The sequence below is a fragment of the Tyto alba genome, unplaced genomic scaffold (genome assembly GCF_018691265.1).
Source record: "Tyto alba isolate M040663 unplaced genomic scaffold, T.alba_DEE_v4.0 Super-Scaffold_28, whole genome shotgun sequence".
In the NCBI taxonomy this organism is placed as follows: domain Eukaryota; kingdom Metazoa; phylum Chordata; class Aves; order Strigiformes; family Tytonidae; genus Tyto; species Tyto alba.
The window spans coordinates 8,701,714-8,718,845 of record NW_024881302.1 but is presented as its reverse complement, the minus strand read 5'-3'; the positions used below and the strand labels follow the sequence as shown (position 1 = coordinate 8,718,845).

Here is a 17,132-nt window from a genome sequence, read left to right as displayed (position 1 = left end):
CCTTGGTTGAATTGCATGTTCATATGAGTCACTGTGTTGATTTATTTGTCAGAAAGCTGATCCACAGCTCAGTACGATTATACGCATTGCTGTGCAAGTTAGCAGAGACAGCTCTGTTTTAAGCCTTCCAATTGCTTGTGTGTGCTGCCTTTGAAGGTGAAAACTTTTAATTATTTCAGACAAATACAAACAAATAAAACATAGCTGTAACTCTTTGGTGTGTCTGCCACGTGTGGTCATTTGAAGATCTGTTTTATATCTTAGCACAGAGATAGGTGAAAACCAAACAAATCCCTAACCCAAACAAACACATCATTTTCTCTGCTGCCATCTTCTTTCTCCTTTCCTTTCACCTCACCTTGTTCATCTGGGTGGGAAGGGGGGGAATCCTGCTGACCATAGTCGGTGATTATATTCAATTTACAAAGAGATAATTTCCTTCTACTTTCCTCAGAGTTTCCCATTTGTCATGTGAAAGAAGGTGTAATACCTTGGTATACTTTTTTCCCTTGCTGAGTGAACTGTTTACTTTGTTTCTCTGGCATGCCAGCATACAATGACCTTGTGAAGTCCCTTCTCGTCTTGGTGGAAATCTATAATAGATCTAGCAAATTAAGTTCATTTAGACAGCTCTGCCAGTTCCATTGCCACAAGTGACTCCCTCCTGACACCAGATAAATTGAAATGTCTGTGTGATCTTTGTCTCTAGTGCAGTGCCTTGTGATGTGGAATCAGAACAGCTTTGCTATGGTTGAGTGATGTGGTGACGATAATTTGAGCTGCCTGAGGCTTGACCTAAGGAAGCCTTTTCTCTGGCTGCTGAAGCTTGTCTGGGAGGCTTCATATTCCTGTCTCTTTTACCCAATTTAACGTTAGGTTTGACTTTATTCTTCCTTAGCAACTGCTACTATTAAATGTTTGTATTTTGGTAGCTTACAAAATTCGTGATCTGGGTTGGAACCTTGCATGAGGTGAGTAAAAGACAGTATATAGAGTTGACAAACTAAAGATGGCCTACGACACTTTAATATAATGTCCTAAAATAAAAACTGATGAAGACAGGAATAAATGGTTATTATATTGACATCCAGTGTACAGGGAATATCGAGAACTTGTTTTGCATGGCAGAGCATGTAACTTTGCTGGTTTAGATCCTGTTTTAAGTCAAATAATTATTTTGCTAAGACAGAAAAGAATAAATTATTAAATTCATTGGAGCTTTTTAGCTCCACAGTGTACCAAAAGTAAATTTGTGAAGACATTTGTCCTGTATGCATTCCAGTGTACCTATATGTAGAAATAGTAAGTTATGAAAGTAAAAACTGTATTCTTGTTCATGCTGCTAAACAGGAGCACAGATCTCCTGCATGTATTACAAAATCATTGGGATCATCAGTGTAATGTCTGGGTTTGATTCTTGTAGGGTAAACTTGACAGGCAACACCTCTCTAAGCACTGGAGTTTTTCATGTTGTTGTTACTATTTTGTAAATGATTGAGGCGTTTAAGTAAAGATGTTAAGTGGGTTTTTTTATTCCTTGCTTCTCTTCTTACCAGAAATATTTTATGTAATGTGTCCTTTTATATTGTAAGTATAGTCTCACTGAGTGTTTATTGCTTTTAGTAGCCAGGAAACCCAGTGAGGGTTGAACTGATTGTTTCCCCGTAGCATTCTCATGACAAAAATGGGATGCATACAGAAAATGGTTTACTAGTCTGGAAAAAAGAGAGTCTCAGAATATGAACTTCCACATTATCTTGCCTGATAGCATGCAGTGTTGCTGGCTGAATAACTGGGCTAGCCATCTGTGCATGTTGCTTTATAACAGCTCCTGACTTGTGTGTTGAGAAATTGAGAATATATTTCTAGGACATTTTATATAGATGTTGCTGATTTTGTTGTTGTTGTTGTTTCTGATTATTAGTAATATGTGCTTAATATATACATATTGGAATGAGCCTAACACCTGTTATTCCCTTCTGTAGGCAGTTTCTGTGGAGCTTCAGACTCCCAGGAGAGGCTCAAAAAATTGATCGTATGATGGAAGCTTTTGCTTCACGCTATTGCCTTTGTAACCCAGGAGTCTTCCAGTCTACAGGTTAGTCACAGGAAACAGTAGGAGTTCTTAAGTGTGTGTATATATATATATTTTTTTGGATTGTGTATGTTCTACATCTGATGCAAGGAGACAATGGCCAGTTTGGAAGTTCAGGATAAAATAATACGTGAAATGAGAACTTTCTGAGAATGGAGGAAATGCAACTGTCTAATCCTAAATTTTGTTTCCAGGAGGTGCAAGCTTATGGTCAGAATTCATTTTCATTTATAAAACTTCAGCGTTAATACATATCTAAGCCAATTCAAGTATAAAACACGCTTTAGGGATGTTGCCAGAGATTTTGGTTAGTAATTGGAAAAGTAAGATTCTCAGGGGCTTAAAGGCAGAAGAAACCAATAGATTGGGTGGTCTTGTCTGTCAATTATAAGGATGTTACACCTGATTAACACTGTATCAAGTTAACCTATATGTGCCTATAGTATATTATCTAGAAAGTAATCGGTTTTTGTGACGAGGACTGTATCCTTTCTCTTTAGCAGTCTGTTCAGCGATGATTTATCTCAGTTAGAAATGCACCTCAGTCTTCTGTTGAATTACTTGGTTTAGAATTACTCAAGTCATAAAAGCTAACAAGACTTTGTGATACTGCACAGAATGCCCTATAGTTTTCGCACTATTGATCTGTTTAGTTAGATACACACATAGCTTGTTGTTGATCACTTTAATTAGCATAACAAATAGGCTAGGAAAAGGTTAATGTAAAGTAGATCTGCAGCAGCTAGAGAGGAAAGTACTTACTGAAAACAAAATGTTGAAGAGGCAAGCATGTTTTTCCTTTAGGTAGCAGAGAGCATTCCATCCTGCTTTTTCTTACACAGGATCTTGTACTTGAATTCTGGGAGAATTTATTATAATCATAACCATGTCAAGAGGCATGATAAGCTCTCCTTTGTAATCTTTTGATATTATTGTGTTTCTAGCCACCTCATGTATGCCAATAAATTGAGTCAATATAATTTTCAGTCCATTTAAATGCAGTTCAAAAATTGTTTTGAAGAGACTGTTCTTTCTCTTTGGAGAAAGATTTGGAAGTACTTTGAGTAGAAGTCTGATTGACCAAGTCTTATTATAGGATCTGCCAATATGATCTAGGCAAAATCTGTGTGCAGAGAATGTTTTGTCTAGCAACACTTAAGTGTTTCAAGTGAAATGTTTATTTAAGGTGATGACAATGATTTCAAAGAGTTTAAAAATTTTTTTGGATTCTCTTGTACTGTTTTTCTCATTTGCTTTTAATTTGAATGGTTACATATTTTTTCTTCTTAGGCTTACTTCAACAGTTTAAAGAAAGATTTCAGATTTTGCTTTTGTGTATAGTGGTCAAGATTTTTTGACTACCTGTTTCTTTATCAGTCAGGATGAGCGTATATATTCATTTTATGGGTTTGTGCCACAACACACAAAAGTATAAATAAGTTTTCAAATCTCATTTCAGATACATGCTATGTGCTTTCATTTGCGATCATTATGTTAAACACCAGTCTGCACAACCACAACGTAAGAGATAAACCAACAGTAGAGAGGTTTATTTCTATGAATCGTGGAATTAATGAAGGTGGAGACCTTCCAGAAGAATTACTACGGGTAAGTTAGACTGGGTGAAACAAGGCATTGCTTTGTGTTTTTAACAGGAAATGTACAAGTGTGTACGACACTTCTCAGGCAAATTTGTCGAGGGAAAGTAAGAACATTTTCTAGCATGCATAACATTTGAGTAGCTCAGAGAAGCATTTTCTGATATTCACAGCTGCTTTGAGCTAGTTCTCACTAAATTCAATATTTCATTGAGGAGAGGAGATTCCAGAGAAAACATTCTGTATATCTCTCAGTAGTTTGCTGATGACAAAATCCTTGTGGAACTGGCTTCTTACAGAAAAAAGTAGTATTTCTGGATAAGACAGAGAAAGCCAGAAAAAATAGAAAAAAATCATTGTTTCATTATTGCCTCTCATGTCTTTCCATGTGTCTTGTGGAACTTCCTCCTGTCCATTGAGATATCAGTAAAAATACTTCTTTCTCTAAGACAGTGTGATGGTCTAAACCATTTTCTGAAAAGCCAAATTAATTTGGCAAGACTTGTACTATATAAGACCTGAAGCTGAGACCTTTGAAATACTGAATGCTGAAGTTAAAGAAAAAATGTCTTTGCTAGGAGTGCTTATAAAATCTGTAAACAGAGATGCTTGTTTATAGATGAAGTAGTTTAAAATCAAACTTAATCAAAGTAGTGAACACAGATTGAGAAGGGGTGGTCCAGAATTTTACAGACAGTATTTCCTATGCTTTTTGTACAAATAGTCTGAGAAGTAGTAAGATGTCCTCGTTGCATTTTCTGTTAGACATTTATTAATGAGGTCTTTTTCTTCTTTTTTTTTATTCTTCTAGAATTTATATGAAAGTATTAAGAATGAGCCGTTTAAAATTCCAGAGGATGATGGAAATGATCTAACGCATACATTTTTTAATCCAGATAGAGAAGGTTGGCTGCTGAAATTAGGTTAGTTATAAGGGCAGTTTTGCTGCTATATGTTTGTTTGTTGTTAGCATGTTTGTTGCTTCCATGTCTAACTGCTTTCTTGTGAAGGTAATAGGATTAACTTTGTAATTTGCATTTAAAAATACATGAATCAAAGTAAGTAACTCCTTTACGTCAGAAGGTTGTTACTTCCTATTTTATGTATCCAAATTAGCAATCTTGTTTCAAACTTTGAAGTTTTATTTCTGATATATGAGAAATAAAAGCTGAGGGACAAAAAGGAAACGCCATATAGTATTTACCACATGCTGTGACTGATAAATAACAACTAAGTCTCTGTAAGGTCATTTCAGAAAACTGTGTGATATTTCAACTCAGTTTTCTGTGTATGAAAAAAAGGATTTCTCTTCAGATGATTATTTTTGTATGTCTTTATTTTTCCATATTATTTGTGAGTTTCTCTTGGTTTGGTTTTGGCTATGATTTTTTAATGAGTGGTTTAAATGTGCCTTCTTGTTTTCCTTATGGCCTATGACCTATCACCTTTCTGTTCTGTGACTGGCTGTCTCTGCTTATTCTGCATTAGGAGGTACGTATCTGATTGCTTTCCAGTCCCCTCTACTTCAGTTGCTCATTCTTTTATTTTCTTCCTCCTTCCTCCTGTTCTTTTTTTACTTTTTTTGTGTTTGTTTTTTTTTTTTTTTTGTAATCAAATTTATTGTAGTATTTTGCTTTTTCACTCAGTGTCACTAACAGTATCATCAGTAGTTCTCAAAGACTGGCATGTCAGTGTCTAGCTCACATGCAAGTGCGTTCTGCAAAAGAAGAAAGTGTGTACGTGTAAAACAGAAAGATAAAGATGATTATTCAGCATACTTTTCTGGTTCATTGAAGAACATAACAAGGGAAGAATAATTTCTACTGACAGAAAACAACATGTCTTACTCTTGTAATGAAGTTCCAGAATGATTTTGTTACTTGTACATCAATTATATTTGATTACTGAAAGAATAATTACATTTGAATGATGCATTTATAAGAGGTGTTCTTTTTCCTGCTTATTTTCCTTTTTAGATAACATATTTAGCTTACTTAACAGAATCTTAAATGAGCTCCAGGGTTGCAGAAGCCTGGTAATTTGCAGATTCCTGGCACTGCAAGACGGCCTCATTTACAGACTCTTAAAGCTGACGGGATTCACTTTCTCATTTGGGTTTAGGGATTTTTTTTTTTCCTATATAAAGGAGACTGAATTTTTATATTGACATTTGTTTTTCAATTAAATAAACCTATTTTGTCTAAAACACCAGTACACACTCCAGTAGAGTCAGGTGTTGGCCCACTTTAATGTATAACTGCTTGTTAAAGTAGAAAGAACTTTGTGCTTGGAGAATGGTGACTAAAGTCTTGGGGGGTGCACATGGGGGTGAGTGTGGTGGAAGAAGGGCGTGGTTAGAGCCATGGGCCTGCTCGACTGATTGTACCTGGAAATTAGTGGTCATGCTAGTCCTGGAAGGAAATAGGAAATGTGAAAAGGAAGCATTTGGAATTCATTCATGTGCTCACCAATGTCTCATTTTGATCTCTGTGCTACAGATGGTATAGAACTCTTTGTCTTTCTAACTACAGAAAAGCAAAGCTCTTGCTTTTTGGTGTGCGTTGGCTCAACTGGTACAATTTCAAAGATGACTTTGCAGCTTTTCTCCATTTTGTAGTGTGAGGTGATAGTTATCTCAACAGAAAAGCTTTCAAGATGATGTAGATAGAATGTGCTTTCTGGAGAAGAGGTTGGGTATAAGCCCATGCTGTGCATATTTCTGTTACCAGTGTGCTCTCATATACTTAAACACAGAGTGAGAGTGGAAGCAGGAGCGTGAGTGCGTGTAGAGGAGTGACAACATCACTTGTGAAAGAAACTGTCAATGAAAGACATATAAGAGATTAATAAAAACTAGAGGAACAAAGACATTGAAGAAAAAAGGTGACAAAGTCAGTGAGAGCTGCCAGGTACTTCTGCACAATCCATCTCTGGCTCTGGCACAAGGTCAATAAAGCCAGCTTTTCATTATGTACGATGAAGATGAGAGACAGTGCACAGAAAACCCAATAGTAAAAACATGTGTCAAATGGAAGGGTGTTGTACGTAACACTCCCACAGCATGAGGATTATTTGAATAAAGAGATGAAATGTGTCCAAAAGCCTCTGGTGAATCAGCCTGTAAATGTGAAAGACTGCATTTTTTTCAGCAGACATGGACTGGTACAGACAAACACATTTTGCTAGTTTAGGTGCATTGACCAGAAATAAAACTGGCAATTCTCTTCCTCTTCCTCCTCTTCCTCCTCTTCCTCCTCTTCCTCCTCTTCCTCTTCCTCCTCCTCTTCCTCCTCCTCTTCCTCCTCCTCTTCCTCCTCCTCTTCCTCCTCCTCCTCCTCCTCCTCCTCCTCCTCCTCCTCCTCCTCCTCCTCCTCCTCCTCCTCCTCCTCCTCCTCCTCCTCCTCCTCCTCTTCCTCCTCCTCTTCCTCCTCCTCTTCCTCCTCCTCCTCCTGCTCCTCCTGCTCCTCCTCCTGCTCCTCCTCCTGCTCCTCCTCCTGCTCCTGCTCCTGCTCCTGCTCCTGCTCCTGCTCCTGCTCCTGCTCCTGCTCCTGCTCCTGCTCCTGCTCCTGCTCCTGCTCCGCCTCCTCCTCCTCCTCCTCCTCCTCCTCCTCCTCCTCCTCCTCCTCCTCCTCCTCCTCCTCCTCCTCCTCCTCCTCCTCCTCCTCCTCCTCCTCCTCCTCCTCCTCCTCCTCCTCCTCCTCCTCCTCCTCCTCCTCCTCCTCCTCCTCCTCCTCCTCCTCCTCCTCCTCCTCCTCCTCCTCCTCCTCCTCCTCCTCCTCCTCCTCCTCCTCCTCCTCCTCCTCCTCCTCCTCCAGCTCTGGAAGGTGCTGATATTAAAAGTTTCAGTACTGTTGAAATACTAAGGAGACTGTTTGAGAGTTTAAGTGTTCAATTGTGACAATACTTAAAAGTTGAAATAGAAAATTTTATATAAAATTATAAATATGAGTAAGACAACTCACAAACTCTGGGTATATCAAGACAATATTTTGTACTTAGTGTTTCTTGTAGTCAGCTCTTCCCATTTCTCTACTTGTGCCCCTCTCTTAATATACCATCTCACTGTATTGATTATCCTCTATGTATGAGGTGGATATTGTGAAAGTTTCATATATTGTAAAATTAATCTGTCCTAAAGACCATCCTAGCTCTCTAAGCTGGCATTGGGTTTTAGAAAGCTGGGAGGGTGCAAAATGCTTTTCAAGAGTTCACTGCTCTGAATTGTTCAGAGGTGACTTTGTGTAAGTCCAAGTGCCAAACCTGGCAGCCAGACAGCAATTCTGGTTTTATCTATTTAGCCTCAGCTGGTGTCTTTATATAGACATCTTTATCTTGGTAAACCTAAATTATTATCCAGTTGTTTGAAGCATGGTGTAAGGAAAATAAATGCTACAAGTAAAAAACTGAAAGCTGCTGAGTGCTAGTGAAACCTTGCTTAGAGCAGCTTGAGACTTTATGACCTTTTAGATTTTTCTGCATCATAATTATTAGTAGTGTTTGTACCATGAAATTTTCTGCCATCCACTTCAAGCTATTTTGAACTTCTTGTCAATGCTGTCTGTCCTAATGCCCAAGGTACAGTGTTTTACTCACGGTGGCGTTTCTTTGCCTAAAACAGCTTCTCTTGGCAAATAGCTTGGTTTGCGTAATATTTTCTTCTGTTTAGAAGGAAACTGTGACTTTATTTCACCAAAATGGAGAGGAAATGATTCAGGCCAGACACACGATGGTGTTAATTTTTTCTGCCATTCAGGCAGTTACTGAGAGCTTGGAGATTGTCCAGAAGCTTCACATCCGGGCCCGTTCCGCCAGTGGTGCTTATTCCAGTGCATCTGTCCTTGAGAGGATGTGGTTTCTCTTCCCTAATCTGGGGAGAGAATAGTGGTGGTTGATGAGGAAACTGGTGCCTTCTGGTACCTGCCTGGCCCTCGTGGCAACTGGTGCTCTCCTAGGTGGAAGCAGTTAATGTTGCGGTCGAAGGAAATTTCTTTTTCAAAGAAACCCAAACTTTGATCCAGTTATCTGTATAATTGTACAGTTTCTGAGTCTGTTCTGCACAGTGCTATCTAAATGCACTAAGAGGAAAAAAAACATTCTTGATGTGTGCGTGTCTCTGTTTCTGCTCTAAAACTTTATATAAACATGCTGAAGATTTGGGTAGAATTTTCTAACTTTAGATACATTGCTGCCTTTAGTCTTAAGGCCTTTTTTAAATTTGAAATTTGTGTTTTCTAAGTCATTGCCAGTTGTTTTTCTCTTTAGTATAGGTGGTTTCTTTTACCTTGTTCTCTGGTTTGTACTTTGCCCAGAGTTGAAAGAAAATAATCCTGTGTTGGGTTACATAGGTGAAAAGGGTTTCTGTTCCTCTTTCTGTACATTTTGCCTTGTTGTGGCCTTTTCTTGTAGTTTCCTTAGATTTTCACCTACAAGATATCATGCTTCTTTATTTTGTTGTTTGAGATGTCTTTGCATTTTAGTTAATCGGCTAGATCTTTCAGAAGTACATCACTTATCTCTCCATTTCTGTAAATGTTTATGGATTCATACTCCAATTTTGTTGATCCTCTTCTACTAACTTAATTCCTTCCAATTTTAATCTTTAAAAGGCTGGGAGCTGGAATAAGATATGAAGTATGGTACTAAACCCTTTGTTGTTGTTTTGTGAGCCTACAACAATCTCAGCCAAGGAAAAGAATGTTTTGTTATCACGAGTTCTTGCCTATTAATCTTGCATGCAGTGTTTGTGGGCCGCAAAGCCTTATCAGCCAGCTTCTTGGGTTTTAGCTCATTGTAAAGGCATATTAAATGCATGTTTTATGGTGACCCCTGCAAACTTGATGAGTACAGATTAGATTGCCTTTCAAGCTTTATTAGAGTTTCTATGAGGTTGACAGCTGCAACTAAGTAATGGGGTGGGGAGACAGAGGCTTATATGTGAGAATAGTTCCTTATCCTGCTAAAAAATCCTGGCTTGCTGTTATTTCCTGGAAGAGAATAGTTATTCATAGCTTGGTGGAGCAGGGATTTAGGGTCTATTTCTGCGACTCATGTGAGTGCGCTAACCCTGTGAGCTATTGGCCGTTTTAGGGAGAAGGGAGCAGTAAGAGGGATGTTGCTGGAAATACTTAATCTTCTCTCTGGCTTCAGCATCAGTACTATCCTGGAGCTGGGACATGTTTCACTGCAAAACCTTCATCAGAACTGCAACATAATTACAGAGTTTAAGGTTTGAGAAATGTGGCTTTTCCAAATAGAGGGGATGTTGTCAGGAAAAATTTCAGCAAACTCCACTGTCATTTACTACTTGGCACTTCATATTGTTCTAGGAGACGTGTGTTTTAAGTCTGTTGTTTCTGCCTTAAAAATAAGCAGGCCTTCTTTTAACTATATGGTTGTTACCTGATTTTTCTTATTGTGTTTTGACATGTTATCACAGTTCTTGAGAAACACCTTTGTTCAGTTTAAGCTGCCTCTGTGATAGTAGCCTGTTTGCCTGTTTGTTTCATCCTCTCTCCTGCTGAATTCTTTTTCTACTAGAACTGGGCAAGTCATGACATGTAATGCTAGATGATGCTACTTGTTAGACTGAAAAATGTGGTGACATTTTTGTGCTGTAAAAGTGTTAAATTGCGTTAGCCTGTTAACCTTAGAGAGAGAACAGAGCATGGCTTAAAGTCATGGCAATTAACATTGGGTTGTAAGAAGAAATGTCATGTTATGGCAATAGCAGGGACTGCCCTGGCAGCTGTCTTGACTCAACTGCTGCTTATTCATTGATCTGGAAATGACTCAAGCTAAAGTTCGTCAGCTTTCCATTCCTAGCCTGAATACTTCCTGGTACGTGAACCAGCTCTCAGGCAAGGAGATGAGAATTTTTCTGGTGACATACGTACCAGTTTGACTGTTTCTACAATGCTTTAGTTAAGGATCTGTCAGTGGTTGCACCAAATGGCACCAGTTCTTCCCTCACTATCTCCAGTTCACTCAACCATTCATTCTGTCATGGCTTCTGCATCTTGCACTATTTTGCCTTCTCTGATTTCACCGCACCTGCTTGCAGATTAAATTTTTCTTAAGATGTGTGTGCGTGTAGTAGAAACATGAAGTTTATTGAGTATATTGAACATTGCAGTGTGTTAGCACTGGGTGATCGTGTAAGTCATGAAACCAAGCAAAAGGAAGATACAACATGCAACATACTGTCTGCAATACAAATAGTAGGCTGGTATCAAGAAATTTCATTATATTCCTAGCATAGTTCTTTAATTCAATATGATTTGGATTTCTATATTAAGCAAAACACCAGCTATCTCAAGTAAAACAAAAAGATGAAAAAATTACGCACATCTTAGATTTAGTTATATGACTTGGATTAAATTGGGGATCCTCTGTGTAATAATGGTACTCCTTTATGCACAGGTGTTCAATAGCAAGATCAACTATTTCAAAATGTTGGGTTAAGGAGATTAAATCACTGCTGAATGGATGATGCACAGGTGGTGACATAATCCTGAAGTCAGATAACTATGGTGGAACTAAGCCTGTATATTAACACATGAATGCTTTATCTACAATCGTCTTTCCTGGAAATGAGTTTTTAAAATAATGTAATTGTGGAATGCTGGACATGTTCTGAAGTAGACATTGGCAGAAAACCGGCTGAAAGGGCCGAGACAATAATGTGTGTTTCTAAAAGCAAATGTTCCCTACAGTGTAGGGACACTGACATTAGCATGTATAAGAAAGAGGAGCTCTGTGGTTGCTGATGTCTAAACTGTTAATGCAGGAGAAATTGGCATTTTTGGAGCAGTAGCTATTTCTTCTGTCAGGTGTTCTCAATGATATATTAACCCATGAAGAGAACATATTTTTAAAATACTAAATTATGAAAAGTGACTAAAAATGGTACATTTTGGCATATGATTTGCTCCTTATTGATGACACATGATATTTGTTCTGCTGATAATAAGTATCTTATGCACTGGATGTCAAATTGGAAAGTAGAGATAGGTTCTTCATTACATGTATGCTCATGAGTCAAGTGGAAGGAAGGTGACAAAATGCCCTTAATTTGATCAATGGGACCCTTTCCTTGTACAGGACAGGCTGTGGAGAGGGTTGGTCCTATTGCTGGAACTCAGTTACTGGTTTTGCTGATGGTTGGTTTCCCTTTGCCCTAGCAGCACTGACTGCATTCCTGAGGGCCATATAGTATTAATATTTTTGATGCAGTAAACAACTGCGATGGCATGGATGGAGGGAGCAGGTCTGACTGCTAAACTATTGCATTCTCTGTAAGAGAGGAGACATCTGCAACTTCAGAGCATACAGTTTTTTTTGGCTGGTCAGCAGCACCATGGTTAATGCTGTCTCAGGAATTTGATCTTAGTATGAGAATTACAGTAAGATGTTCCTTTAACCTCAGCTCATCTGTGCCTGATCCATTTACAATTAAGTAATTAAGCCATATTTTGAAGAAGAAAACACAAAAATAAATTACTTTCTTATCCACTGTTGAAGCCTTAACAGCAACACATTTAATTCAGCCATACTTTTTGATTGTAGGGGGAAGAGTAAAAACGTGGAAACGGAGATGGTTTATTCTGACTGATAATTGCCTGTATTACTTTGAATACACAACGGTGAGTATGTATTACAGTGAACTGTATTTGTAATCAAGATATTTAAGTGGCTAATAATGTGATATTTTCCTAATTTTTTAGGACAAAGAACCTAGAGGAATTATTCCGTTAGAAAATCTTAGCATAAGAGAAGTTGAAGACCCTAGGAAACCAGTAAGATATTTTCATAATATTTTTTTTTAAAGAAAGTAACCATATAGAACTTAGACGTAGTGTTAAATGACGATATTTGTCAGTTTTGTTCTGTTTTTAAAATTTATTTCTTCATTTCTACCCTCCAGAACTGCTTTGAGCTCTATAACCCCAGTCATAAAGGTCAAGTAATTAAAGCATGTAAAACTGAAGCTGATGGTAGAGTGGTGGAAGGCAACCATGTAGTGTATAGAATATCTGCTCCCACCCCAGAAGAAAAGGAAGAGTGGATTAAATCTATCAAGTGAGTTTAAAGTCTTAAATGACTTTCAGAAATAAAGTGTAAGCTCTTTTCAGAGTAAGATACTGAGAGAATTTGTATTCTAACTTGTTTGAAGAATTCTGATGTCACAATGTCCTCTAGGATTAATGACAAGCTATGTGAGGTTGATGGATCAAGATACAAGTCTCCTGTTACTGTCTGGTCCTAAGGAAGTAGTGCTACTAACTCAAATGAGGAGAATGTGGAATTTTTTTTTAAGCAAATGTAAAGCCTTGTGTGAATCGTCTTGAACCCTAATTTTACTAGATTCTTACTTCACCTAACGATTAACTATAGTGACATGTATCTTAAAGCTGCACTGTGAGCATGCTTAAACTTTCACAGCTTGACTTTATCTTGGAAGGTTTATAAAGCAGACACACAAGGAAGTAAAGAATGGTCAAGATGAAGGTATGAACTCTTAAGAAATCACAGCTAAATAGCATCTTTTTCTAAAGAAGTATTTGTGATGCTTAGAAGTCAACCATCCATTATCTTATTAAGAGCATGGACTCATCTGCAGGAAAGAGAACAAAATAGTTTAGATTTTCAAAAACAGGTGTTTGTCAACCAAACTGACGATTCCTTTTTTCTCTTCTAGAGCAAGTATCAGCAGAGATCCCTTTTATGATATGCTGGCAACAAGGAAACGAAGGATTGCAAATAAGAAATAGAACATGATCAGAAACTTGTATACCTGCATCAACCTATAAATGAGTATACAGTTGAGTGATAATGTAAAAATTGGACAAACTAAATGAAAACAGTAGCTGTAAATTTTACACATATACACTTTACTATGACATAAAAACTTTGCAAGACCTTTCAGGGTAAATAATTATTGGCATATAGTTTGAAGTAAGCTTCAGATCCTAGAGGATGACTATAATGAACTTAATTCAACTGAAAACATGGAAGCCTTGTTTTCACTTACATTAGTCAAACTCCAGTGTACTTGGGTTGGGAGGGAAGGGATTTGAGGCTAACAGTAAAATGTCCTATACCTGTTATTTGAGGACATTTCCCATAAAAGGAAGAGTGTTTATAACACTTTCATCTCTCACTAAAATGCAGCACCAAAAGTGGAGTGCAGCGTGATCTAGCACTTAATTTTTCTGTAGGCAGAAACCCCACCATCTCAGTATCAGTTTTCAAGTCTTGTGTGTTTCACAGTGAATGAACAGCTGAATGCAGCTTTCACTTAGGATTCGCTCTCCTACCTTTATGAAAATAGCTTTTCTTCTTCTTCAGAAATGCCACTCAGTGGTAGACTGGCAGCTACATAGTTAACTAGTCGTGCCAAAGGGTTTGGTTGATACACACTGAAACACACCCAGGTCCCAATGGCAAAGGTTTGAGTCTGTAGCCATGACACTAATTACAGGTCAGGTTTGATATTTGCCAGTAGGCTAAAACTCATTCCTGTCTGCCCATACACTCACAGTAAGATTTAATGGCTGGTTTAATCTGCTTTTTATATAGTAACATCCTTCTTACGTTTTAGATACATTGTAGTTTAATACTAAGTTACTACTAAAGGAGTAAGATGACAAGCCTTGCAGGAGTTTAGGCTTTTCATGTGAAAACTCACCCAAATAATTTCACATGCATTTAATGTTTTTAAAGGGAAAAACCAGGAAGGTGAAATCTTTCTGTAAGATACAGCCCTAGGTAGTTATGCAAGCATGATTCATTCCTTTGCTTGATAACAAACTTTGGACATACCGAAAAGTTCAGTATTTTTATTGCATTCTTAAAGGCGATTTTTCAGATCTGTGCTTCAGCAGTTGAAATTGAAAAAATTGACATCCTTATTTTCACTTAAGATATAAAATCTTACACATTGATTACCAAGTGCAACTAAGCTGCCCCACAAGCATGTGTCTTTTTTTTTTTTTTTTTTTTTTTTTTGTTATTGTAATTTGTGGGAGATCTTTCTGTGGTCCTGCTGATAGTTTTTCACTAACATGTAAACTGCTATGGCAGATTTTACTACAATGCTTTTCTATTGATAGTGTACATACTAGTCTTAAGGTAAAGCCCCTAATTCCACAGTGGGGGCAAAAAGTAGGGTGTTTTTTGGACCCTACTGCTTCTGTTAATACTCAGTTTTTCACAAACTTCTTGAACCTGAGCCGTGCCTACTGTGCCAGTGAATGCTTTGGAGACCCAATACTTTGTCAAAGCAATTTTGTTTCTTGGAGTTACGGAAGCATTTCTGGATACATTATAGGGAAATAGGCTGCACTGGCAAAACCACAGACTTACTAAGTTGATCCATTCCAAATCTCCTTTTAACTATAAGGGAGAGTGTGTTTCATTGTTCCTGCCTTACTAATTTGCCTGGTTTTGTATGGGGTGTCAGCCTGTGAATGTTTTGCTTTACTGCATGTTTGCAAAAAAGGCTGAGAGGAAAAGAACAAAGTAAACCTCTTTATACCTTAGATTTTCCCCAGAGAGTGTGGAATAGCGGTCTACTTGGCTGAATGTTCAAATCCGAGTACTTTCAAGGGGATAAAACGCAACCAAAGGACATAGAATCCTTGAGTAAGTATCAGTGTGGGGACCTCTTCACTTAATAGAACACATTTAAACTCTTTATAGAAACGATTGAAGCTGTATGTCCCGTTTGCAAAGCGGTGTGATTATAGAGCCACTAACATCACTTGTTTTGAGTCTTCTGTTCCACAACTCCACCTTTTGTTTTCAAGCAATGCATATGTCAGCTTTGGACAAGTAGGTTTGTAATGCAAGTAGTGATAAGCCAGAATCAGTGGTACTAATGAGTGTAAAGGTGAAAAGCAGAAAATAAAGTATTTCTGGAGAAATGTGAGATTACGAAAACATTAATAAGCCATGAAGCACTTTTGTATCAGTTCTTATCTTCTGAAATATCACCTTCAAGAAAATCTATTTATTTAACCAGGTGAGGATGTCTGCCTCTAAGCATGAAGGAAATGCCTTGAGAGTTCATTTGCTGTATTTAGTTTGAAGCTCTTATATCCATCAGAAATAATTATTTAGAGTAACATGTAACTGAGGATATTATATCAGGAAAGATATTATTTCTTAGCATTAAAATGCGGCATCTTAAACAGCTATTTGTGGTGCTCAATATATCTGTTTAATTTACCAAAGCTAATGGAATAGCATTCTTGGGTGTGATAATATTTGATTTCAAATGTTCTTTGTAACAGTATTACCAGGGAGTGAAACTGGCCCAGAATTTCCACTGGCCACGAGGCCAGTAAAACAAAGTGGCTTGTGAAAATTTCGGCCAAATCAGGTACTATCCATGAGGGTGAAGAAAAATCTCTCAACCTTTCCCTTCTTTATTGGGCTTCAAGTCCAGGGGTAGCTACTAAGACAAGCTGCTCAGTGGCCTAAAGCAGTGTCTGTTATGGTTTGGCCATGCTGAGGAAAAGTCCTCTGGGAATAACAGACTTCTCCCTTCCTGTTGCACTGAAACTTGCGTAATTCTTCAGCTCTTTGTTTTTCACATTGCCCTTTACATCTGCAGGGGCCAGCAAGAGCCACTACTGCTTCTGCCATGTGTGTGGCTTCACGCAATGTCTAAACCATTTGGCCACTAACATCAGCCACGTTGCCAGTGCAGTCTAGGGAGAGAACTGTATATAATACTTAAGCTCAGCTGGACTGACTTAAATTTTACAATATTCTTGACAAAATAAGCTCTACATCACTTAACATTTTGAACCGTTTTAAACTGGTACAAAACTGAACCTTTGTAAACTGAGCAGCATTTATAATGCTTCATATATAAAAACAATGCATATTTTTAAGATTTATTACATATCTATGTAGATATGCTTGCTGGAAAAGCTAGGTCTATTGTAGACCAAATGCTACAAATTAAGACTTGTGGCTTACCAGTTCCATTTCTATATTTTCTTGGAAAATATTTCTAGCTAGAGTTTAAATACAAAATGTAAATACTGTACAGATATGTATTGATATAAGTATTACTTGGTGTATACAAGTGATTTGCATGACGAATACTCTGTATCAATCATTGTTTAAAATGTGATGTTCTTTGTAAATCCACTGCAATATTAATGTTTTCACTTATCATTAAGGTCTTTTGCTTACATCTGGAGATTTTCTCAAAAATAAAGTGTGAAACTATACTATTGTATAGCTCTTCATTTACCAAGAATAATGGGAGGCAAGTACTGATTTTTTTTCTTCTGAGAGATTTTCAATTTTACAGCATAACTGCCCTTTTAAGTAAAAGGCCTCTTTACCCTACCTTTAGGCACACTAAATTATCAGATTTAAATTTTCAGAGAGAAAAATCTTAACTGCGAAACAGATTCAGTAAA

The 17,132-nt window shown here is 37.6% G+C and overlaps 1 protein-coding gene across 1 annotated transcript in view; it reads left to right on the top strand.

Annotated features, from left to right (window-relative positions):
• CYTH3 (cytohesin 3) overlaps window positions 1-16,937 on the top strand; it is a 52,879-nt gene extending 35,942 nt beyond the window's left edge. The window contains exons 7-13 of the mRNA XM_042798306.1: window positions 1,986-2,098; window positions 3,555-3,703; window positions 4,505-4,616; window positions 12,259-12,335; window positions 12,417-12,488; window positions 12,617-12,771; window positions 13,391-16,937. Coding sequence (XP_042654240.1) covers window positions 1,986-2,098; window positions 3,555-3,703; window positions 4,505-4,616; window positions 12,259-12,335; window positions 12,417-12,488; window positions 12,617-12,771; window positions 13,391-13,463 — 751 coding nt within the window. The 3' untranslated portion in view covers window positions 13,464-16,937. The remainder of the gene's footprint in view (window positions 1-1,985; window positions 2,099-3,554; window positions 3,704-4,504; window positions 4,617-12,258; window positions 12,336-12,416; window positions 12,489-12,616; window positions 12,772-13,390) is intronic.
• Window positions 16,938-17,132: the final 195 nt, after the last annotated feature.